The sequence below is a fragment of the Hirundo rustica genome, chromosome 22 (assembly GCF_015227805.2).
Source record: "Hirundo rustica isolate bHirRus1 chromosome 22, bHirRus1.pri.v3, whole genome shotgun sequence".
NCBI classification, from domain to species: Eukaryota; Metazoa; Chordata; class Aves; order Passeriformes; family Hirundinidae; genus Hirundo; species Hirundo rustica.
The window spans coordinates 5,642,888-5,667,281 of NC_053471.1; the positions used below are offsets into that span (position 1 = coordinate 5,642,888).

Consider the following 24,394-nt stretch of genomic DNA (forward strand, 5'->3'; position numbering starts at 1 on the left):
TTATTTCAGCAAGAAGTCCTTTAATTCAGCTGCTTCTGCCTTATTGAAACCACTTCTGCTTTTTCTGGTGCAGTTTGAAAGCACGAGACCCCAAGGCGCCCGAGGCAGCAGCCCCTCCCCGGCGCCGAGGCCACGCCGCTCTCCACAGCTGACCCCACCAAACCTTGGCCCTGAAGCCCCTCCCGGCTTTTCCCTCCTCACGTGGAGCCTCGCAGGCCTCTCACACGGCTGTTCCTTTGGGGAAAGGCAGCACAGGGCTCCTCTCAGTCCCTTTGTTGGCTTCAGCACCTTCCGTTTTCAGCCACTCCATCTTCTGCCGGTGCTGCTGCACCGCGTCGGCCACGCGGGCGTCCATCATGGCCTCGGTGAGCACCCCGTCCTCCGAGGCGTAGGCTGCTGCCTGTGGGGACAGGGACACTCAGACACCTCAGGGATGGCATTTCCTGGGATCAGGGGACAGCTCAGACTGCTCCCTCTCTTTGTTCTCTTCTCCGTGAGAGATTTCCCCCCACGACGCTCTCTCGTTGCAGAGCGATCGCCAACGAGCAGCTGTGCCCACCTCTGGCTTTCCTGGGAACCAAAGCCCTCCTTCTCAGAGGAAAAGGCCCCACACTTGGCTCCTTTCAATTTCCTCTCCTGCTCTAAAGGAGCTGCACAGGTGAAGCCAATAGAGGCAGGTGCAGGGGGGCAACAGAAAACTGTTTGAACACTTGCACGGCAGAACGAACGTCAGCGCTGGGGGAAGCGTGGTGCCTCTGGTGTTTAACGTGCACTGACCCTGCGTTCCCCATGCACTCCCTCAGGAACATCCCCTGCATCACTCCAGTGCTGTGTCAGCTCCCCTCCTGCACCCAAATCCCCACAGAACCTTCCCAGCTCCCCTCCTGCACCCAAATCCCCACAGGACCTCCCCAGCTCCCCTCCTGCACCCAAATCCCCACAGAACCTCCCCAGCTCCCACCCTGCACCCAAATCCCCGCAGGACCTTCCCAGCTCCCACCCTGCACCCAAATCCCCACAGGACCTTCCCAGCTCCCACCCTGCACCCAAATCCCCGCAGGACCTCCCCAGCTCCCCTCCTGCACCCAAATCCCCACAGGACCTCCCCAGCTCCCACCCTGCACCCAAATCCCCACAGAACCTTCCCAGCTCCCCCCCTGCACCCAGATCCCCACAGGACCTCCCCAGCTCCCCTCCTGCACCCAAATCCCCACAGGACCTTCCCAGCTCCCACCCTGCACCCAAATCCCCACAGGACCTCCCCAGCACCCCTCTCTGCACCCAAATCCCCACAGGACCTTCCCAGCTCCCACCCTGCACCCAAATCACCACAGGACCTCCCCAGCTCCCCTCCTGCACCCAAATCCCCGCAGGACCTTCCCAGCTCCCACCCTGCACCCAAATCCCCACAGGACCTCCCCAGCACCCCTCTCTGCACCCAAATCCCCACAGGACCTTCCCAGCTCCCACCCTGCACCCAAATCCCCACAGGACCTCCCCAGCTCCCCCCCTGCACCCAAATCCCCACAGAACCTCCCCAGCTCCCCTCCTGCACCCAAATCCCCACAGAACCTTCCCAGCTCCCACCCTGCACCCAAATCCCCGCAGGATACCCAGCTCCCCTCCTGCACCCAAATCCCCACAGGACCTCCCCAGCTCCCACCCTGCACCCAAATCCCCACAGGACCTCCCCAGCTCCCCTCCTGCACCCAAATCCCCACAGGATACCCAGCTCCCCTCCTGCACCCAAATCCCCACAGGACCTCCCCAGCTCCCCTCCCCAGCTCTGCTGGCCAACACTCGCTCCTGGAGCTGCGAGAGGCAGCACAAACGTGAGCACAGCTCCCTGGGGACGGGCTGGCAGCTTCTGCCACCCTCACCCTACAGCCCACGGGGGGAGAGGCCCGTGAGGCAGGCAGCAGAGGGATGTCCCTGGAGCAGGGGGCACACAGGACAGGAGAGGAGAGCAGAGCTGGGGCTCAGCCCGGCCGTCCTGCAGCGCAGCCGGTCCCTCCCGGCAAGGGAAGGATGCTTGTGCTGTCAGCTGCACCCATCTCCAAGGTAACAGAGCAGCCCCTGAGCTGCCGATTTCTAAATCTGGTTCCTCCCTCTGCAAAGGCTCCCGTGAGCGGCTCTGCCGTGCTCAGGGAATGAGGGAGCTTGGGATGAGGGGTGGGAGCTCCCCACAGCCACCCTGCAGCTCACAAAGCCACCCTGAACCACCAACAGCCACCCTGCAGCCCCCACTGCCACCCTGAACCTCCAATAGCCACTCTGAACCTCCAACAGCCACTCTGCAGCTCCCACTGCCACCCTGAACCTCCAACTGCCACCCTGCAGCTCCCACTGCCACCCTGCAGCTCCCACTGGCACCCTGCAGCCCCCACTGGCACCCTGCCAGGCCCTAACAGCCCCAAACCTGCACACATACCCTGGATTGTCCCGTGCCAACCCTTCTGTCCCCCGCCCCTGTGAGGAACATGAACTCTGATCTCACTGCAGTGTGATTTCCGAGGCGTCACACGCAGGGCTCCATCAATTATTGACGGTGCAAAAACCATCAAATGACATCAATTCCAGGCAGAAACGAGCCTGACAGCAAAAGCAGCACAGGAACAAACTCGAGTGTGACCCTTTTACACCTCCACTGCCCAGAGATGCCCAGGATGAGCTGTCACCACAGTGCTGTGGGGTAGAGCTGCCCATTACAGCAGCACTGCATGCAGGAGGAATAATTATTTCCAGAAATGAGAAAAAGTTACCCAGGTTGGTTTTCAGGCTCCCCTAACCAACTTTCCAGCCCTTTTTTTTGGGGGGGAGGAGAACTGGTTAGACCACAAAAGGCCTCACTTGCACAAGCCACCAGAGCTGGCAGGGGCTGGTTTTTCCTGCAGGCAGCATCAAATCCATCCCCTGTGCAAAGCTTTTGCAATCCTTCCTCCAGGCAGAGCTGCCAAGTCAGGCTGGTGCTGCTGCTTCAAACCAGGAGTAAACACTGGCCTCAGGGAGGGAGTGCAGAGAAGGAACAGGTCTGTAAAGAGAATTCTCACAAAGGTTCTTGTGCTGCACTCACTGCCTGAGCAGGATCCTCAGCACCAAGGAGGGAGTGCAGAGGAGTAGGTCTGTAAAGACAGAATTCTCACAAAGGTTCTTGTGCTGCCTGAGCAGGATCCTCAGCACCAAGGGGGGAGTGCAGAGGAGCAGCTCTGTAAATAAAGAATTCTCTCTGCACAGAGGTTCTTGTGCTGCTCTCACTGCCTGAGCAGGATCCTCAGCACCAAGGGGGGAGTGCAGAGAAGGAGCAGGTCTGTAAATAAAGAATTCTCTCTGCACAGAGGTTCTCGTGCTGCTCTAACTGCCTGAGCAGGATCCTCAGCACCAAGGAGTGAAGAGGAGCAGCTCTGTAAATAAAGAATTCTCTCTGCAGAGGTTCTCGTGCTGCTCTCACTGCCTGAGCAGGATCCTCAGCACCAAGGGGGGAGTGCAGAGAAGGAGCAGGTCTGTAAATAAAGAATTCTCTCTGCACAGAGGTTCTCGTGCTGCACTCACTGCCTGAGCAGGATCCTCAGCACCGAGGCTGCTTCTAGAACCTGCCAAATATCCCCAGAGCACCTCTCCCCACCCCTCCCGTCCTCCCTGCAAAAGGGGAACGCTGCAAAGGTTTTGTTCAGACCTCACTCACCCCCCTTGACATTTCTGGATTTTTTTATTGCAGGACTCTCAGGCAACTAAAAAAAAAAATCTCTTTTAATGCAGCCCCGGTGGGGTGTTTTAAAATGAAAAAAGATCTTTCCTGGGGTGCAGCTTTGTGCTTGCAGAGCTCAGAGAGGATGGAAGCCCTGCCTCTGCACAGCCCATCCAGCCCAGTGTGGAACCTCCTGCAAAGCTGTGCAGTTCATGCTCTGTTGATTTTCTCAATGACTTTCTATTTTTAGAAAGCCTTAGGCCCTCGCTGTCAAGAAAGCAAATGGGAGAAGCAGCTGCCCCTTCTGGGAGTAGCTTGCACACACACAAAAACGGTACCAAGCTTCATTTATATTCATACCTCTGCCTCCTGCATGGACAAATTTTAACCCATTTTCTCCAGTGCAGCAATTCCTGTTTTAGCCCTCAAACCCAATTATGAAATAATTTTGTTTGCTGGGGATGGGAACAGATGACAAGTCCAGCCTAAATGACCTCATGCTTCATTTCAGCCAAGGCTCGTGGTTTATTTGAACCTGGCCAGACTCCTCTGTATCATCTGAATCCCATTTATAATGAAAATAGCCTGATAAAAAAAAAAAAAAAAAGCAACAGCTATTTTTAAAATATAAACAAGGTTCAGGGAGCAAAAAAAAAAAGGCATTTATGCCAGTGGCATAAAAGGCAAGGAAATGACAGGAAGCTCACACTGGGACATAAAACTCCTGGGAATTCTCCTGAAGCGCTGCCAAAACAATTTTCCAAGATTGCAGCTTGGAATAGCGAAAGGTTGCTTTTTGGTTTTGACATTTTACCCAAAGCACATCAGCAGGTTTGAGTACAGTGCTGGGAAGTGTGCACACGACTATCAACAGAGCTGAGGGGAATTTTTAAGGTGAAAATGCATCTAGTCCATGCTGGAGCCATAAAGGGCAATGGAAAAGCACAAGGACAAAAGGGAATGCTCAGCCTCCTGCAGAAGAGATTAAAATGGATTTCTAGCACGCACACTGTTAGCTGTGCCAGACAGCAATATTTTTCCCAGTGCTAGAGGTTACACTCTTGGCTTTTCTGCATCTTTTTTTTTTTTCCTGTTGGTAAATTCAGGGCAGACAGAGCCAGACTGAAACAGCAGTGGGCTAAAACTCGGTGTAAATGGCAGCCAATCCATCCCAAATCCAGTTCCTGGTGGAGCTAAGCCTCTGAAAGCTGCAGCTATGGCTCAGTTTAATTGAGATGGTTTTGTAAAGGCGATACTGGCAGGAGAATCCCCGTGGGAACTGACTGCAGGGACACAGGACAGAGTGGCTGTGCCAGGGAAGAGCTGATGCCTGGGATGCTTTCACCTCTGAAAGCTTCAGAACTTTCCCTTTCCCCAAGCCACCTGTGGGGTCCAGTTCTGGGAGGGGAGGATGATCCCAGAGCTGCGGAGGATTCCAGAGGCTCCCAGCTCCACACAAACCCCTTCCTGAGCACAGCACTAAGGCTCAGGTGCGCACTCAGCAAAGGCTGCTCACACCAGGCACAGGGTGGGAGTGGGGGGTTTGATCCCTGCAGGGCCCAGAGATGGATTTGGACGATCCCTGTGGGTTCTTCCCAGCTCAGGATATTCTGTAATCACACTATTGCCCACCTCTGGCAGGCAGCACCTTGAATTAAAAGGGAGTTAAAAGACTCAAAATGATCTACTGACATGAGATGTAAGGAACACAGAGTGTCTGTGGTACATAAGCACCCTGCAGCTGCTGCACCCAGCTGAGGGAAGCCTGGTAAGGATTTTTTGGAGTCAGTTCCTGGTCCCTGCGGCCCCTACCTCCCCTGAACACTGTAGCTAGGCAGTTAACTCGTCTTGCCAGGCTATTTTTAACCGTGCCCAGCTCCCTGACCCAGTTCAGAGCACAGCCATGCACAGGGGTGCACCAGCACCACGGGAAGGAGAGCAGGATGCAGGAAAACGCTGCCAGAAAGGCTGGGGAACTGCAGCCTTGAACCTTCCCTGACGCTCCAGAGCACGGCAGCAGCCACAAAGGCACCTAAATCGAGTCACCAGTGCTAAAACAGGGCCTGAAATGCCAACAGCACCCAGGAGATCAGCTGGGGGTGAGCAAAACACACCTGGTGCCTGGAGAGGGGCTTTTCCCCAAACCTGTGAGGGGCTTCACACGGGGGGGCAGGGGGGACACGTCCTGCCAAGGGCAGAAACAGCAGCTCCAGCCAAGCTCCAGTGGGTCACAGCTCCAAATTCCTCGTCCAAAAAATGCACCACGGGTTTTCACACTTTGATCAGTTTGGTCCATTTGCAGATTGGGGGTTAATTCTCCAATTACAGCTTCAGGTGATGAAGGAGTTTACCCCAAATTTGCTCCCAGCTCACTTTTGTTTACGTTTCTCAGGGCCTGAGGCAGTGAAATTGTGCCCTTGATCCCCAGGCCTGGAAAGGAATTGTCTGAAAATAAAATGTGCAGGCAGCAGCTCACGTTGTACGTGGAGTTTAGAGTTCTGCACCAAAGAACTGCAGGATTCCAAACAGAAGAAAAATAGAAAAGCTGAGATCCTCAGGCATCACAAGTGGCTGGAAAAGAACCCCCAGAGCATCCAGAGCTCTGGAGGCAGCTCCCAGGACAATTCTTAGCCCACCTGGATGCCCCCATGTCCAGTCCCAGCGCTGCTCACTGACCCCTGGCACATCCCACTGCCCCTCCTGACCAACAAGAAATGAGGTCCCTTGGATTTAAACTTTGATTTGAACTTTGATTTTAACACAGACAAAGTTTCTTGCTGTATCCAAATATTTAAATATTTCTCCCCCACCCTCTCCTGCGTGTTTTTGGGGTTTTTTTAGCGTTCCATGGGAGCAGAGAGGAGCGAAACTTCCCGCTGCAATTCGACATCAAACCTCGTTAACAGTGCTGGCAGCACGAGGGACGTTTGAAAAAGCTGTCAGGGAAAATTAGTCACCCCCACCTTTCTTCCTTCCTCCACCAGCACTTGAAGGATAAATGATAAAAGCTGAGGTCATTCCTGGGGAGTAATGACAAACTTGCTGATAAGGGGTGATAAAAAGCAAAAGGATCATTTATCACAAGTTGTTATTACAGGAAATAGTTGGCAGCAAAGCCTTTCACGTACGTGGGGCAGATGACAGCACACATTTTGGAATATGATTCAATATCACAAAAATGATACAGGAAAATGAACCAGCTGTGTGCTACCAAAGGATAAAATAAGAACTAACAGCACTCAAATCAGACCTCAGCTCATGAGTGCTGCAATTAAAATTAATTTATATTAGAAAGGATAAACATTTCTGTCCCTTAAAAGGGGGAAAACCAAGTCGTAGAAGGGATGAAATGCACAAACTTCGTAAGATGTTTGTGAGCCGCTAAACTAAATTAAAAATTTAAGAAGTAAACAAAAAGCCACTTTGTTTTTACAATCCCTGAAAGGAAGCTGACATGAGCAAGTTGCATGACAACACACAAATTGGAGCACCTTCCTTCAGCTGATATTTCTAGGTTATTTATGAAAATACACAATCCAGTAAGAACCTGGCAGCTGTGACAAAACCAGGTGAAAACCTGATCTTTTTAAAAAAACAACAACAACACTAAAGCTTGCTAAGCATGTGAATAATTGTACTCCAAGTGACTGCATTTCTTATTTCTACGTATGGAGGAAATATCTATTTTTTTTTTTAGCTCCAATTCCAGTTAGTTTTGTTTCTTTAACAGCCCAAGTTGCACTGAAAGCGTTTGGAACAAAGGAGGGAGGGAGGATGGTCCAGTGCCCGAATGAGGCACAACATCAGGCATCTCCTTCTGCTGAGCCTCCTGAGCTGGACCACGAGTGTGGCCAGCATGGACTGCCCAAATCCACTCCCAACTCACCTGATTTACCTAAATTCCGTAAGGGATTTCCCATTAGGGATTGTCAAAACTCCTCCTCTTTATGGGATGAGGAATTACGATGTTCCACCCCCGAGCCAGCAGCGTTCTGGTACCACCCCATGGACAAACCCAACTGCCACAGGGAGAGGTGATCTGAGACTCCAGAAACAAACCTTGCAGGAGGAGAAAAGGAAGGGAAAAGGGAAAAAGGGAAAATGGAGGGAGGGAGGAAGAAGAGCCCCACTCACCTGCCACGCCACAGCAAGCTGGGAGATCTCCCGGCCGGACATGCCCTCGGTCAGCCTGGCAATCTCTGAGCACTTCTTGCCATAATCAAACTGGGCCAGCTTCAACCTCCTGAAAGGCACAACGACCTTTTGTTGACGTGCAGCCACACCACTGCAGTTCCTACAGCTTCCTGCTTGCATTACTGCCTCCTGAATTTGGAGGGCGCAACAAAAAATCTGGGATGGCATCGCATGGAGACAGCGAGAGGCATCTCCCACTCGTGTGCTGCTTGTCGAAAGCGGGTTTAGAGGCAGAATGCACAGGAAATGGGGGTGAGGAAAAGCAAGAAAAGGAAGGGAATTCTCCAAGGTGGGAGGGTTGGGAGGGGCACTCACTGCTTGCCCTCCGTGGCCGGCTTCAGGACGTGCTGGTCGAAATACATCCTGACGAGCCGCTCGCGCTCCTCCAGCTGCGGCAGGTCGAAGTTCACCATCTCATCTATCCTGTCATTGATGGCCCAGTCAAACTGCTCAGGCTGGTTGCTTGCTAAAACAAGCATAAACCTGGGTTTAGGGGAAAAAAAATAATATAAAATAAAAAGGATAGACTGACAAAGCCATAAAAATAAAAATCGATGAGCTAAGTCTGGGCATCGGGAGCTGCCGTGGTTGGGATTAAAAATGTTTCATCACCTGAAAAAAAACCCCCCGGATTCCTTAGAAATGGCTTTAACAGCATCTCAAGCACTGCACTGAAATGTGTTTAGAACAGTCTGATGTCTGCAGACCAAGCTCTGCTCCACGACACAGATGTGCTGTTCCTGGTCCTGCTGCATTTTGGAGCTGAAAACTCTTTTTTTTTGTTGTTTTTTTTTATTGCTCTGTAATGATGCTTCTTCCCCGTGCCAATACTTTAATGCTTTAATTGATGTCACCACTTTAATAGTGCCTAATAATTTGAAATGGGCTTTTAAGCACAGCTATTGGAATATTGATGTTCCTGCTGTCTGGTTGAGTCATTGGCTACAAGGGGCCGTGTTCTCTGCTGTCATTTCTGGAGAGAACTCGGCCAAGACAAGACTCTGGCTTTTCTACCAACAAGGACTTGCAGGAACACAAGCCTGGATGAAGGATTGCCGTGCAGCCTGATATTCAGACATTCAGCTATCCCAACAGGAGGATTTTGGGAAGTTTCAAGGCAGCAATTCCCAGTCCTGGTGACGGCTCCCTGCTGAAGGAAGAGCTCTCCTCGGGGTCTCAAAGCAGCCCCGTTTACACGCCCCATTACGCCGATTCCTGCGAGCTCCCACTCATGGATGCAGGACTGCTGCTTGCCCAGAGCAGCAATAAGGCTGCTCACAAGTAAAAAGCAGTGCATGAATCACCAGGGCATGTTCAGTGTCCTCGAATGGCTCACGGTTGAAATCAGGGCTGAATTCAACGCTGCTCTCGTTGCAAACCAGAGCTCAGCTCTGCTGAGGGGAGGCAGAGCATCCCCAGCACCCAAAAAGGCACCCCCAGAGCTCCTCCAAGGCAATTTAACATCAGGGGAAAGACAGAACCATCCCCTGCCTGTCCCTGATTTGCAGGACAAATATTTACCGTGTTTATTCTTGCAAAGATCACGTAATAATAATAATTATACTGAACACAGCTTTGGAGAGCAACTCCACGTATCATTTCAGAAGAGATTTGCTCTCCTCCCAAAGGGAAAACCAAGGTTCTTGCAGGATCAACACTTTGCTTTCTGGCAATTTATTTCTTTTAGAAAAACACCTCTTCCCAGGCACCTCTGGCACAGAGGAGCTACACAGAAGCAATTATCAGTTCCAGCTGCATCGGTTCCAACAAGTTCAAGAGATCCCATGGACAGAAAATGTCCTGGAACAGTGACCCTCCAGGATATTTATTTCAGTGTCAGGAGGTTACTTTAAAAGTCTTTCAATCCAGCCTCACTGAGGGGAGCTCATCATTAAAATCCTCACTCTCCCACATAAAGCCAGAGACAGCTTTTCTTGTTGGCTCAATTGTGAAAGGAGAAGTTTTAACAACTAAGTAAAGTTCACACCAAAAAAAAAAAAAAAAAAATCAAATATAATTTGGGAAAGGTGGAGGAAAGGTCACCTCTCCATTAGGACAGCCAGGAAATGGCTCTGGCTAAACTGAGCAGTGCCGTGCAGGGAGCTCCCGTGGATGTGACAAAGTGAGCAGGGCTGGGGGACGGTGACATTGCCGCTGTGTCACCTCAGCTCTGCCACCGTGCGCTCAGAACGGCCCCGGGATCACACACGGGGTCAGTCAGATGGAAACTCATCTGCCTCAAAGCTCCTGCCCACACAAGCACGAGATGGGAAGAGGTCACTGGGAGGAACAAGCACCACTGAAGTGTTTTTCCAGGGAACATGAAGCACCCAGCCAGCATGAACTCTGAATTTTTGTGGCAGCTATTTTCCTGGGCTCTTGTATAAACAGTAACTTACCAAGAAAGAAAATACAAACATCGAGACACTCAAGATGTCCAAACACCCCAGTTTCAGGAAAAAAAAAAAAAAAAATTCCTTCTGTTCTGATTTCTAAGTGCCAGGAAAAGTTGAAGGAGGACCAAGCTACACTCAGCACATAAACTTTAATCTGCTCTCTGCAGATTTTTTTCAAGCAGCACAGATGATTTCCAGCTTCCATTTGTACACCAGAGACCCTCTAAAGACCTTCCTCAATCCAGGGAAATACCAGCTGCTGGAAGTGGACACTCACTTGTTGCTGTGCTGCCCCGTTCTGTGCAGAAATGCATTTAAAGTCGCTCTGAGATCTTCGCTGATTTTCTCCTGCAAAGAAGAAGCCCAGAGGAGGATCAGCTGCTGAGGACTGCAGACAGGTCACAGCTTTAAGCAGCATTATGGACAAAGGAATTCTGTTCAAAGGAACATGGAATTCTGTTATTGTCGAGCATTTGCATTACAGCAGAATCCAAAGCACTGTAACACCTTGGGGGGAAAAAAATCCATTTATATATCCAGGAAAAAAGTTAGGAACTAAAGCTTCCAGGATAGATTCCAGATTTATCCCCACTCATCCAGTGATCTGCCTGGTTTCAAACCCAACGCTCTGGCCACTGGCCCAGGTGGCTTTCCCTGCTATTTTAGCTGGGAAGTCCGGTGTGATACAGGAAAATAAGCAAAGCATTCACTCACACATTCAAAGCAAGCTCCTGGAGAGCTCCTTAAATACACAACTGGGATTCGAGTAGCAGCTCCAGACTGGATGCACAATGTGGTGACTGACTTTGGAAACACAAATTACTCCCACAGGGGAAGATGCTGCTGCAGCTTTGTAGCATAGAGCAGTTTTGTAATGAAAGCTTTCAAAGATAAATATCTGTGGGGACAAAGGCCAAACCCTGCAAGGTACCATCAGGAAAAACTTTCAATATATGCCTCTTTCCTTCCTTATTTTCCTCCTGCAAAACCCCCAACAAGACTGGGTCACTGATGCCTTCTCCTTGGGGTTAAAATTAAAGAGTTAGACACAGTGAAGGGATAAAGGGTTTTTATCCTGGTATTTAATAAGGATTTCTGTGGTGCAACAATTTGCTAAGGTGGAATGCACTGAAATGTACATTCATGGTAGAGCACATATACAATTTGATAGATTTTTGTAAATTAGCATATTTAATGAAGATGTTTTAATGAGAGGTTTGAATGAATAGTGTTATATTTCTTTATTCCAAACTATTTTCCCTTAGATGAGTTTAATTTTAGTTTACAGGATGTGTTTTAGAGGAGATTTTGGTTTTTTTAAGGTAGCGGAAGGAATTTTTTTGTTTTTAATGGCGAGGCTTTTAGGATGTTTGGCTCCTTTGGCCTAATAGAATATTAGAACTATGTCATGACGTTAGATTTAAGGAATTACAAGCATGCATGCTATGAGTATTGAGAATACATAAGAGGCATTTAAAAGAAAAAACAAAAAATGATCACGGCATCACCACCCATCTTTTGCAGGCAGGAATTCTCCCTTTCCAGACGCACATTCCACTCCATAAAACGCCGATTTCTCGTCTCTGCCACCAGCTGAGCACTGAGGCACGTGCCAGCTTTCATTTTTTGCCCACTGCAGGCAGATACCGCGAGCTCAGGGGGCTGCTGGCCGCCCCTGCGGCGGGAGCGGACGCGCACCGAGCGCTTACCGTCGCCCTTTTCCTCAGGAACGCGTCCGCTTCGTCCACGAACAGCAGCAGGCTGCAAAAGGAAAGCACTACACAGTAACAGGACAGGGTGAGTGAGGCTCGGCTGGCTGCAGCAGCCTCCTGCCCCTCTGCCGGGCACCCAGAGCCGGCAGCACCCAAAGGATCGCACGAGCAGCCTCAATCCCTCGGGCGGCGTTTCGCGGCCGAGCTGCACCAACCTGCCCGTGGCGTTCGTGCTCCTGGCACAGCCCAGCAGCTGAAAAATGGATCAGTGTCCCACACCTCAGGCCATAAATCTGCCCCCAGGCCTCTGGAGTTCTGTTTCCTGCTGTTCAGGAGCAGACTGAAGCAAGACATGACCTTAAATTCCTCTGGATTTTTAAATCTAGACGGGAGTTTTTTCATAGGCAGTTTTGCAGTTTGTGGCCGGCAGTGCTGGATGTTATTGCCAAGCTGCAGTGGAATATTTGAAATTTTGACCTGCTGAAGTCTGAGAGTGCTACTATAGCATTCCCTCCTCTTCAGAGGGATGTGTGCAAGGGCACAATACAGAAATCGTGGTGACAGTGACACCTCCCTGCCATTTTTCTCTCTCACGCAGCTCTGAAAAGCTCAAACCAGAGTCCTCCCCTCAGCCTGCTCTGTTATTTCTGTGAGGTTTTCCTTTTCCAAACCACAGCAGCACCAACGTAATGGTTTTACTACCTGTGGAGAAGCGAATTAATAAAGTCCATGAATTATTCACCAAAATAAATTCACTCATAACCCAAGGGCAGTGCTCTTCCCGAGGGACTGAGCCTGTAAAGATGTTTATCAATAACAGAACCGGGTTGCTCATAAAGCTGTCACAGCTTGTATTACCTCCTTGCCTGGCTCCAAAGCCAGCTGTCTTCCAGGAGATTACAGGCCTATTAACACCTTCCACCCAGCCCCAGCTTCTCCCAAATATTCTCTGCTATCACAATTCCAGCTGATAAAGGCAACAGCTAAGACAGGTGGATATTCAGAATTAAATGTGGTTAAGTACTTCAGTGCTACTGGAGGTGAGAATTGATCCTATGGACACACGTAAGCTTTGATCAGGCAGTGTAGGAAGCTGAAATGCAGAGAAATTCTTAGCAGGGCAGAGAAATTCAGACCCAGGCAGTGCTGTAAAAGAATTCCTTAATGGAAGCATCCAGCAGAGTATCCTCACATCTCTTCCAACTTCCCACTTGAATTCTAAGCTCACTTGAATTCTAACACCTTCCCTTCTATAGCTTCCCAGGATAGAAGCTTAAGAAGTTAAATTCTCAGGACGTTTCCCTGCTTTTTTTCTTTGTAAGGGGAAATAGAAAGATTTAGGTGATGAATGAAGCAAGGATTAAAAGGGACACTGCAAGATAATGTCCATCTGAAGCAATCAGAGAACACATAAATCACTGGGCAGCCACATTTACAGATCTGAGATCAAACCAGCACAAAACCCAGAGTGACACCCCCTGAAAAGGTCAATATTGAATTTTACCATCCTGCTTGGACAAACAACTCCTCAGCTCCCTCTGCACTGCAAAAATCCATTTATATTGGTAGGAGCAAATTAACTACGCACTCTACAAAATCAGGGAGCCAAGTTTCAGCCTCAGCGTGAGGATCCTCTGCAGATAAAAATTTCCTTTTGAAGGTGACTGAAAAGGCAAAAGTTCTTTTCTGTGTTTGTGATTTTCACAACTTAGCATCTGTCTCCTCCTTAATCCTCTTTTGTTTCTTATAATTCACTCCTCCTGCTTGAGACTCAAAAGCAAGCAAGAAGCTGGATCTAAATACTGTCTGTTTAAAATCTGTGCAACTGTAACAGGGAACATCCAGAGTGTGAACACCTGAGTTGTGCTAAATCTTCTAATTACTGTCAGAGCATTAATCACCCTGAAGGGAATTTGTCCCAGCTTTCAAGTGGGCAGGAAGTCTCCTGCTGCTTGGCGAGATTTGACAATCAAGTTACGACTGATCTGGAAAAGTTGGTGTAAAAAGGGTTTGTGAGAACAGAAAAGCAAAGGCTTTCAGCTTTTTAAATATTACTAATTAACGAGGATTCACCCATTCCAGGAAAACTTCAGGAGATTCTGTGTTTGCTCAGTGTTACCTCACTCAATAACAGCGACAGCGGGGCTGAACTACACTGTTGTGGTGAGGGGATTTTTTGGGGTTTTTTTTTTGAGCAAAAACCCAAACTGAGGATTCAAATTCAATAAAAGTTCAACTTACCCTCTCCTACTGGTGTTGGCCCAGTCGAAGAGTTTGTGCATGGCTGTGACCCCCTCCCTGCCCATGGGGGCCACGTCCCCTCCTGTCATGATGGCATAATCCATGCCCGAGTGCACAGCCAATTTCTGGAACGAAACAAAAAAGCAGCAAATGAATCCTCTTCTTTCACTGCAAGGCCATGGAGGAGGAGCAGGGAATTAAAGCAGTTCAGTCCTGTCAGGAGATACTGGCTTCTGTATGCTCTTTATCACTCCGTGACAATTTTAACTTGTGTATTGTTTATTTTTTTCATTTCTGTCCATCTCTGTTGGCCTTAGAAACCCAAATTAGGTGGCTTTAGAAATCCAGTAGGTGCCATAGAAAGCTTTAGGTGCCATAGTCCCAGAAAACTACCGGGGTAATGGTTTAATGTACTGATATAGGGAAAAAAATTCAACTTGCATCAGTTTGTCAAATCTGCCACTGTTAAAAAGTTGATGAAACCTCGGGTCTTGTGGACAGGCACTAGAAAAAATCAAATTCTGACTCAAATCCATGTAAAAATCACCCTGGCAGTGCCTCTGCACATGGAGCCTTGCCTGCCTCTGCTCTGGGACTGTGAGCAACAGCAGGAACGACTCATCTAGCCAAGGACATAAACCCAAGAGAGGTGGATATGCAGTGGCTGCTGCTGTGATCCCCACAAACCCCAGTCGCCAAGGGCCTTTTCCAGATGGAAAGGCTCCTCTCAGCACCAGAATCCAAGTGGCTGCACTGACTCAGAGCCGAAGCAGGCAGGCTGCCCCTTCCTCCCTCTCCAACAGAAAGAAAATGTTTACGCAACACTCCAGCAATAGATTTGAGCCCAGGGAAGCTTCCCAAGCCCTGGAGTTCTCAGAACGCTTTGCAACGTGCAGGTTGGCAGAATCTTGGCTGGGTTTTACCTTGGCAAAGAGAGTTTTTCCAGTGCCAGGGGGACCGTACATCAGAATATTCCTGTAGAGGCTTTTGTTCTTTTTTGTGTTTCTCGTTGCTATGGCGATGTCCCTCACACGTGCTTCCAACTGGGGCTGCAAGAAAAGAGGCAAAGGTAAGGAGCAGAAAGTACCAAAAAAAGAGCTGCACCTAACCAGCTTCCCAGATCAGTACCTGCAGGAAGGAGGCAGCACTCCAGGCTCAAGCTTTTTAAGTCTTAACTTCAGCTGCTCATGACTCCACACCAAGGTCATTTCCTGTCCTATGTGAGGATTTACTCGATTTTCTGTCCACTTGGCTACAATTCTTTCATAAAGAAAAAGCAGCAGTGCAGGAAGCAGTGCAGTGACTACTCTAGGAACAGATAACACCTAAATGTTCACTTCCTAATGGATGCCCTGGGAGGGATATGTCAAAATATTAAGCAACTCTTGGCAGTGCTAATTCCTTCTCAAGTCACAAACTCGTATTTATATTGCTACTGCATTTGGGGATACTGGGAGAGAGCTATTCCTGCAGGAGCATTTTCTCTCAGCAGCTTCAAGCAGCTCTTAAAATTTGCCTGATAACCAGGAATCAAATTCAGAAGCAAAGATACAGAAGCAGCACTAATTAGCAAGTCAAGAACCAATCTCAGGGTGGGCGAATGCACACAGTATTTAGATTTTTTTTGGCATAGAAGCAGGTCTGGGTTCAGTAATCCTTAAATTCAGATGGCACAAGTGGAATTCTGAATCTTAACATGCTGACTACAGAGAGAAAACTGCACCAGAGCAAGGACTGAATTAAGACTTCCAACTGCTCTTCAGAGGAAAAAAAGGTGAACAGGCTGCTTAGCGCATGCCACACTGAACACGGGAGCTTATTTATGGGCTCAGTGTCCCAAGGGTGCCATGACTCCAAAACTGCTGGAATTACAGCTTTAGAAGTGAGTTAAAGGAACCAACAGCTCTTAATTAGAATCTAAAGCGATCCTTCACAGCCCAAGACAGGAAAACAGAGTACTCACACTGAGAACAACTCCTTCAAGGGCATCCTGAGCCTTGCTGGTGAGACGCTTACCAACCTTGAGAGGACAAATTCAGTTACTCACAGGCAGGAAAATCCCCACATTTTGACAACTCACTTAGACTAAAACATCTCACAGAATGCAAATGTGCTCAGCCCATCCACTCCACCTCCAATATTCTGTTTTTTCAGACCCACTGACCATCCCAGCCTGAGTTTTGCTGAGTGTAACACAGGAACAAAGCTGAATTTTACCTTGATGGGATGTTTCAGAGCCTCCAGCACAGTGATCCGGGAGGTTTCCCTCACCAGGGAGGGTTTGCCCAGCCGTGCCTCTATGTAGCGCCCTGCCACAGCCGTGGCATTTTTGGCAGAATAAACCCCCACTGCCAGCAGGGTCAGGCCTGCCACCTGCAAAGAAAAAAGGGGAGAGATTAGCAAAAAAACACACTTGGCAAAGCAGTGCTTGCCTGTCCTGTGGTGGGGAATTAAGATTCAGGACAAATGCTGAGCAGGAGGGGTTTATTTTTGGTAAGGTGTTTTATCCCTGTTCAGACAGTCAAGGTCTCACACTCACTGACTGCTCTTGCACAGCAAATGGCAGAGGAAGCACAAGTGAAGCTTTTAGTCTTGAATCCAAAAGTACATTCCTGCCCAAAATGCGTGGGGCTGTCCAGATTTTCAACTAAATGGAGTAATGAAGATAAAACAGCCACGGCAGGCGGGTGCTGCCTGCCAGAATGCCCCTCACCACGCCAGAAAATGAAAGCTGAACTCGAGATGCCACTGAGGCAGGGCACAGTGGGGAACAAAAAGGGAGTATCTGCTAAAGGTGGCAGCTGTGCCAGCCCCAGCGCAACAGGGAATGGGGAGTCCAGAGGAGCAGCAAAGTCAAAACCATCATGGGAATTACCATCACGGCACTGGGCTGCTCTTTCAGAAACCCAACAAAACGAGACATTCCCATCGATCTGCCAGTGAAGCAGAAAGACTCCAGACTGAGGAGTCAGCTTAAAGCTGATGCCAATAATTTATATGAGAGAAAAGAGCAAACTGCAGCAATTGCTTTTAAAACAAGCTGACTTCTCCTGCAAGTACAGACCAGGGTCAAAAGCCTCAAGGACAACAAGGGTGGCACTGTTCAATAAACCATGAGGCACCATCTGTTCGCTCTCACTCTGCTGAAAACGTGTGACATCACTTCTGCTCTGGGTGGAAACACGAGGGGATCAGAACTGGGAGTTCCAGGATGCAAAGACTGAGGGATCTCCACGCCCAGTTCAGCTCAGACACAGAGCACTGAACACATTTCACCTTTTTAGCAGCCTCCCTCTAAAAGCAGTGCTGTGATCTCATGCTCTCTTAGACCATCCAGCACAGAGCAAAGCTCCCTCTGCCTGGATGGATCTGACATCACTTTCTCAGACTTTTGGACCTCACTGATGTTCAAGTCACAAGACACAGAGAAACAGAGCTTTAAAACTGAGCTCTGTATCAAACAAAAACCCAACTGCCAACTCTGAAAATCAGTCTGATGACAGCACCTACCTATTTCATAAAGGATCAAGTAAAGGAATGGGTCTCTGATAACTAAACAAAGTGAATTACACTAAAACCACAATGAGCCAAAAAAATTTAAGTAGAACCTCCACGGTTCTGCTTGGCTGGGAAACAGCAGCCCTTAGAATAGGCAGAGGTGAAAATTCAGGCTTCAATTACAAGAATCTTAAAACAACTGACTGGTTCTTACCTTATAGTAATGTCAAAATTTTCAACAGAAAATATGAGCTCCAGCTGTGTTATCCTCTTTCCAAAAATATACCTACCTTTTATTTACTTTTTTTTTTTTTTTTTTTAAGCTAAATGTCCCAAATTCACAAGAGAAGGGCATGTCAGAAGCAAAAACGACCATAATGCAGGAAACCGCAATCTGGGTGAAGTGAAGGCACAGCTCAAAGCAGCAAGCACTGATCTACAAAAGGCTCTGAATGCTGCAGACACCCCAGGTACAGATGATAAAAGGAGCCACTAAAAGCTCGTCTTGTTCTCCCCAGTGCCCTCAGGCAAAGGATGTTTTGTATCGTATCAGCCTCTGTGTATAAAATCAGAGGGTGGAGCAGATGGTGCTGACTGATTTAAGGCAAAATTTCTATTTTAACCAGCCACGTTACCAAAAATAGATTTTCACTGCTGTTTTTTTTGTAAGTATTAGACTGAGAAACAACTTCATGTCCCCAAGATTCCATGGCCAAGCTCTTTTGTCCTGTGAAAAGATGCTGGTCTGGTTTTTAATCCATTTATTTAGCACAGGTAAGAGTTCTCTAAGTGCTCTCTAGGCTACATCAAAATTAGGTCTAAAGCTGTGACACAATCAGGTGTTTAACACACATTTTCAGACTTTTCTGGAAGTTACTGACAGATATCCCAACCTTACCGTGGCTGTGACTTTATCCCAGTCTGTTACAAAAGCACGGAATCCTTCCCCAAAGAGCATCCCAGCTGTCCTGTGGCAAGCAAACAGCAAGGAAAGCAGGAGAGAAAGGGATTTCAAAGACTGAATGGTAAGTTTTAAAGACAGACTTTCAGATTGTATTAAAGTTGTTATAATCTTCTTCAGAACCAGTCAAAGCTATTCACCTCAGAATTGGAACATGAACGAGCATGGAAAATATATTTATAGTCATCTGATGCCTACACCTGAGCTGGGATTAAGTCCAAAAAAGCATCTGGCCTGAAGATGGTATCAATTTACTTCTTCAATGCATAATTTGTGCTGAACTGTAGGTGCTTAACTCTAAAGCTTCTTTTGTTCAAAATCTCAGAAGACCTAAAATGAACCAATTCCAAACCTGAACACCCACCCCTGTGGAGCCAAGCCGCTTTACAGCTTTGTGGTGGATGTTCTGAAAGACCTGAGGGGCTCTCAGAGTTACTGAGTTGCAGGAGTAGAGGACAAGGTTTGAAATAATCTGTGAGAAAAATGTAATCACTGTGAACATCCCTGGGTGCCATTCAGGCGATAACGCAGTGAGACAAGTGAGAGAGTTCACACAAGGGTGCACAGCACTGGAATTCCTCGGAACCCAGGTTTGGTTTATTCCTCAGAGGAATAAACCCCAGATTCTCCCATGTGCTGGGACAACACACTCAGAGAAGCACCAGGATGAAATTCCTCAGAGGAACAAACACCAGGTTCTCCCACACCCGGGGACACATGTGGACAAGCACCAGGCCAAAATTCCTTGAAGGAATAAAGCCCAGGTTCTCCCACATGTGGGAATACACTTGGAGAAGCACAACACTGAAATTCCTCAAAAGAATAAACCCCAGGTTCTCCCACGTGCTGGGACACACTTGGAGAAGCATCAGAGGAATAAATTCCAGGTTCTCCCACATGTGAGGATACACTTGGAAAAGCACCAGGCTGAAATTCCTCAGAGAAACAAACCCCAGGTTCTCCCACATGTGCTGGGACACACTTAGAGAAGCACCAGAAGAATAAAAACCCAGCTTTTCCTGTGTGCTGGGACACACGTGAAGAAGCCCCAGAGGAATAAACCCCAGCTTTTCCAGCGTGCTGGGACACACGTGGAGAAGCCCCAGTCCCTCCTGCACCCACTTGAGGGACTCGAGCACGGTCTGGCGGTGCTCGGCGGCCTTGAGGCGGATCTGCTCGCGGATGATGTCGGCGTTCTCCCGCTCGGCCTTGGCGCGCGCCCGCGCCTCCGCCTCCACCCGCAGCATCTCGTTCTTGTGCCGCAGCTCCATCTCCCGCTCCACCGTAGCTTGGGTTAAAAAAAACAAACCAGCAGAGAGGTCAAATTTTTTGGATGGTTTAATGCCAGGGTGCAGGAAAATCCCAGGGAAGTCGGTGTGCAGTGGGTGAGAGAGAAGCAAAACGGAGCTGCCGGTCCCAAGCGGGATTTTGCTCCGTTACTTCAAACACGGAATTGTGTGAAAGGAGAATGAATGAGAAATCCAGGAGTAAAATAACCCAAGCCTACAGGGTTTCACCACTGGGCTGTTTTGGTCAGGCTGAGCTTCCCTCCCTGGATGGCAGCACAGCTGTGCACATCTGTGCTGGGAGCAAACCGGCTTTCCCATCCCGTTCAGTCCACCACAAATTGCTCCAACATTTCCGAGACTTGCACCCCGGTGGAGCTCTGCAAACACGGGAATTCTGGCAATTCCCAACAACAAAAAGAAACTAAGCAAGTTTTACACTAAAACTTTTTTTTATTTTCTGCAGGAAATTGAATGGAGATGAGGTGACACAGATTCAACCACTCCTTTCAGATGTTTTGTTTCTCTCTCCTCCTCTAAACTGGTTCTATTTTAGGTTGTTCCAGTATGAGATCAGAATTTCAGTTATTCTGTGAGGAGAGGCTGACAGTTCATTGGGAAATCCAGGAGTTTTGTTTCTTTCCCCTCCTCAAAACTGGTTCTATTTCAGGCTGTTCCAGTATGAGATCAGAATTTCAGTTATTCTATCAGGAGATGCTGACAGTTCACTGGGAAATCCAGGAGTGACAAGGCAGATGTTTAGGAGTGCAGCCCTTTCTAAAACTAACCTTGGAAACAACTGGTAATTTTAGCACTGCTGGGATTTACCTGCTCTTGCCAATCTGACATCCAACACAGCACGGACACAAAGATCAGCACAAGGACCCCACGTGGCCTCACCCCCTCAGCAGCTGAACAAAGCACTCACCTCGCCTCATGGCCTCCTGCTTCTGCACAGATTCCTCCTGCTTCCTCAGATTTTCCTCATTAGCAAGTTGCTGCAGGGAGAGAGGACAGCAGAAGAGATGCTGATGTTGTAAGAACTCCATCAAGTGTAAACTTAAGTGCTGCAAATATTTTCAAGAAGTTGCTGCTCAGATTGAAGTGCGTTTTCCTCGCCCCAGCTCCCAGATTTATCCTGCTGCTTTGTCCCAATGCCCAGCCCTTGATGTGCCAGGCCAGCACTGCTGATGCTGAGCAGATAATACAAATAAACTGTGCCCAGCAGGACAGGGCACAGCTCCAGAGCATCTCCTGGATTTAAGAAGGCTCCCAGCCCGTTCCCAGCTGGGCCAGAGCAGGGATCCACCCTACCTGCTGTCGCATCTGCTCGTCGTAGCGCTGCCGGGCCAGCTTGTCCTGGTACTGGGCTCTCTTCAAAAAACAAAACAGAACTCAGAATACACGGATTAGGCAGTAAAAAAACAGCCTGGTCCTCATGGAAATGAGGTTCAGGAGAAAAAAACCAAACAAATAAAATGGGAAAATCCACACAAACAAAAAATTATCCTGGATTTGAATGTGAACGGGCGAAATATCCTCATTCAGCACCAAAAACTCCTCTGTGTTGAGAAATCTCTACAGAGATTTAGAAACCTCTAAATCTGACTTCATTTTAAGGGATCACAGATGTCAAAGCAAAGAGCAAGCGTTCCTTGGCCCAGAAAAGGAGACTTCCATGGGAAAGAACGGGTTTTCATGTTTTAAACCACCTTATCTGGACTGGTGACTGTAGGCAATAGAACTGTCAGGATGTGCTGATGGGATCTGGTTTTGATAAAGATTTACTTGCTCCTCATTAATTCCTCTGATCAACTTTCCACTGTAACTCCAAATAAACCCAAGTCATCTCCACTGAGCTGGAGGTGGGCTGAGGATCCACATCCACCAGCAGGGAGGGCTCTGTGTCATTCCCTATTCCAAACACAGGGACACCAGAACAGCTTGGGAATTATCTCCTCAGCAACAGTAAAAAACCACCATGGAATAAAACAAGACTGAGCTTGCAGTGAGTTGAAATAACCCAAGAGTTTGCTGTGATTTCAGGCGATGCCCTGTGAGCAGCAGGAGGTGAAGAAGCTGAGATGCCCTGAGAGCAGCTGAGCGTGCAGCTGCTTCCTGGGCCAGCCCTGCTCAAAGTCCAAACTCTGCCAGGGTAAAAGCACCCTGTGCCAAATAAACAGCTCCAGCAAGCTTCCCAAGCTGGAGAATCCATTAGAATGAATCAATTCCCTCATCTCCTGTGCTCTCAGAGTAAGAAATCACCATGATTTAGCTTTTAACATAAAGGCCAGCCTTTATTTCCCCCTGTTTCGGGATTATTGGCACATCAGTGACTCAGGCTAAAACAAACCAGGAAGCACCAACACTGCTCACAACTACTCAGATTTGCATCATTACTCCTTTTAAGATACTTTTCCTGTTTATTTCAGAAGAAATAGGGTTTCAAGCCACCTAAGACTGAAATCCAAATAACTTCAGAGCCATTTCACTGTCCAGGCTAACACAGATTGATAAACCAGTATTCCTCAAGGCTTCCCTGAAAAGCCCTGTAAGAAAATCCCAAAAAATACTGAATGAGAGAATCTGCCACCACCAGCTCCTCTGGATGTTCCAGAACTGGAGAACAGAAGTCCAAGAGGACTAAAAATGCAGCTCAGCATCACAAACCAGGACAGAACAGGGGCTCAGCCTGTGAACACCTCTGCCTGCCCACAACCCCCTCGCCCCCAAAAGCGCTAATTAATTAAAGGGATAATGAAAGGGATAATTAATGCATCGTTGCCTTTTCTATAAGGGAAGATACAAACAAGGTCTCCCCTCACTTGGTTTCCCCCTCATCCCCTTACTGCTTGGTGCTGTTTGGTTTCTTCATTGAGCGTTTTCCTTCTCTCTTCTGCTTGTACCCGGATCTGCTCATTCTTCAGCTGTTCTATGGCAGCTTCGTACTCCTGGGGAAACAATCAGGGAATTTAATCACCAGAAATTAACAGAACAGCCTGGAGAGAAGCTCTGCTGACAATTACATTCCAAGAAATCCCGCTGGGATCAGAGTGGTACCCTTATAGGATGACCCTTGACACGAGAAACTTATCATCCTCTGCAGGATTTTAACTTTTGTCCCTCCCAAACCTGGCAGCTGCCTGAGGAGCTCCAAGGTGAGGAATTCCTACACACCTTCAGTTTGGCTTGCTGCTCCAGCTGCAAGGTCTGCTCCTGCATCTGGGCAAGGCTCAGAGCATCTTTGGCATGGCCTGGAGGGTGGGAAGAGATCATAGACAGTGAGAGGTGTTTTCTCAGCAAAGAAGATGCTCAGAGTGTTCAATCCATCCTGTTTCAGCTGTGCCCTGCCTGGAGCACAGCTCTGCAAGGGCATGTTCAACCCTCAGTGGAATAAATGATTATGAAACTTCTTAGCACAGCCGTGGAAAAGCTCCAACCGAGGCCAGGCTGGATGGGGCTGGAGAAATCTGGGATAGTGGAAGGTGGGGTGGCACTGGATGGGCTTTAAAGCCCTTTGCAACCCAAACCATTCAGGGAATATGTGATGTTATGATGCTCTGGTGCCTCTCAAACCCTGCAGGAAGCTCTCAGAGGTCACTGACCGGGCATGCTGATGCTGAGGCCCCAGGAGAGAAGGGCAGGAGCCAGAGGCTGCTCGGGTCAGGCAGGACGCGACAGGACACGAAGTATCAGCACGGCTGAGGCTGAAGGGCTCCAGGAGCCTCATCTGCTCCAGCAGGGTCATCCCAGAGCACAGCGCACAGGATCGTGTCCGGACAGCTCCGCAATACCCCCAGCGAGAGACACTCCACACCCTCCCCGCTCTCTGTTCCAGAGCGGAACCGTCAGTTCCTCACATCCAGGCGGAATTTCCTGGGCTGCGACTCCTGCCCTTTCCTCGCGCGGGGCCGCTCCCTGCTCCGACACCGCCTCGTCCCCCATCCCCACACCCCGAGGCGCTCCCCAGCCCCGTCCCCTCACGCACGGGACGCGTCCAGCTCCCGCGCAGCCTTGGCCGCGCGCTCCAGGCCCGTGGGGTCGAAGTTGCTCCATTTGTCCTTGGGCGTCTGACGGTCCGCGGCGCCGCCACCACCGGGAGCGGGCGGCAGGGAGAGGCCGGCCCCGCTGCCCGCGCCCGTCCCGGTGCCCGGGGGTGCCGCGTCCCCGCCGCCGCCCGGGGCGGCCCCGCGGTTCAGCCCGAACAGCCACGACATGAGGGCGGCGGCGGCGCCTGCACGCGGGGGACGCGCCGCGGCCCGCGCGCATGCGGCGGAAGGCGGACCGGCCCCCCATTGGCCCGAGGGGGAGAAGCGCCGCGCTCTGGTTGGAGGAGGCGCGCGGCGTGTGGGGTTTGATTGGTTGAAGGAGGCGGGAGGGGCGGGAGCGCTGTGTGGGGACGGAGCGCCGGGAGGGACAAA

The 24,394-nt window shown here is 49.3% G+C and overlaps 1 protein-coding gene across 1 annotated transcript; it reads right to left on the bottom strand.

Moving 5' to 3' along the window:
* Positions 1-24,214, bottom strand: ATAD3A (ATPase family AAA domain containing 3A). Its single transcript, XM_040084505.2, has 16 exons — positions 23,962-24,214; positions 23,151-23,227; positions 22,823-22,924; positions 21,288-21,347; positions 20,902-20,971; positions 19,810-19,975; positions 18,625-18,694; positions 16,446-16,601; positions 16,192-16,248; positions 15,152-15,277; positions 14,229-14,353; positions 11,985-12,036; positions 10,553-10,623; positions 8,195-8,362; positions 7,820-7,928; positions 1-400 (listed from the first exon to the last, which is right to left on the bottom strand). Exons 1-16 carry the CDS (start codon positions 24,188-24,190, stop codon positions 221-223), a joined length of 1,818 nt encoding a protein of 605 aa, XP_039940439.1. The 5' UTR covers positions 24,191-24,214; the 3' UTR covers positions 1-220.
* Between the last annotated feature and the right edge of the window lie 180 nt (positions 24,215-24,394).

What these genes read in the sequence shown, in the direction of transcription:
- ATAD3A (XM_040084505.2), bottom strand. Translation starts at nt 24,190, where the DNA reads ATGTCGTGGCTGTTCGGGCTGAACCGCGGGGCCGCCCCGGGCGGCGGC. An exon ending in TCCTGAGGAAAAGGGCGACG is followed by an intron (nt 10,624 to 11,984) that starts GTAAGCGCTCGG and finishes TCTTCTTTGCAG; the next exon opens with GAGAAAATCAGCGAAGATCT. An exon ending in ACGGGGCAGCACAGCAACAA is followed by an intron (nt 8,363 to 10,552) that starts GTGAGTGTCCAC and finishes CCCTAAACCCAG; the next exon opens with GTTTATGCTTGTTTTAGCAA.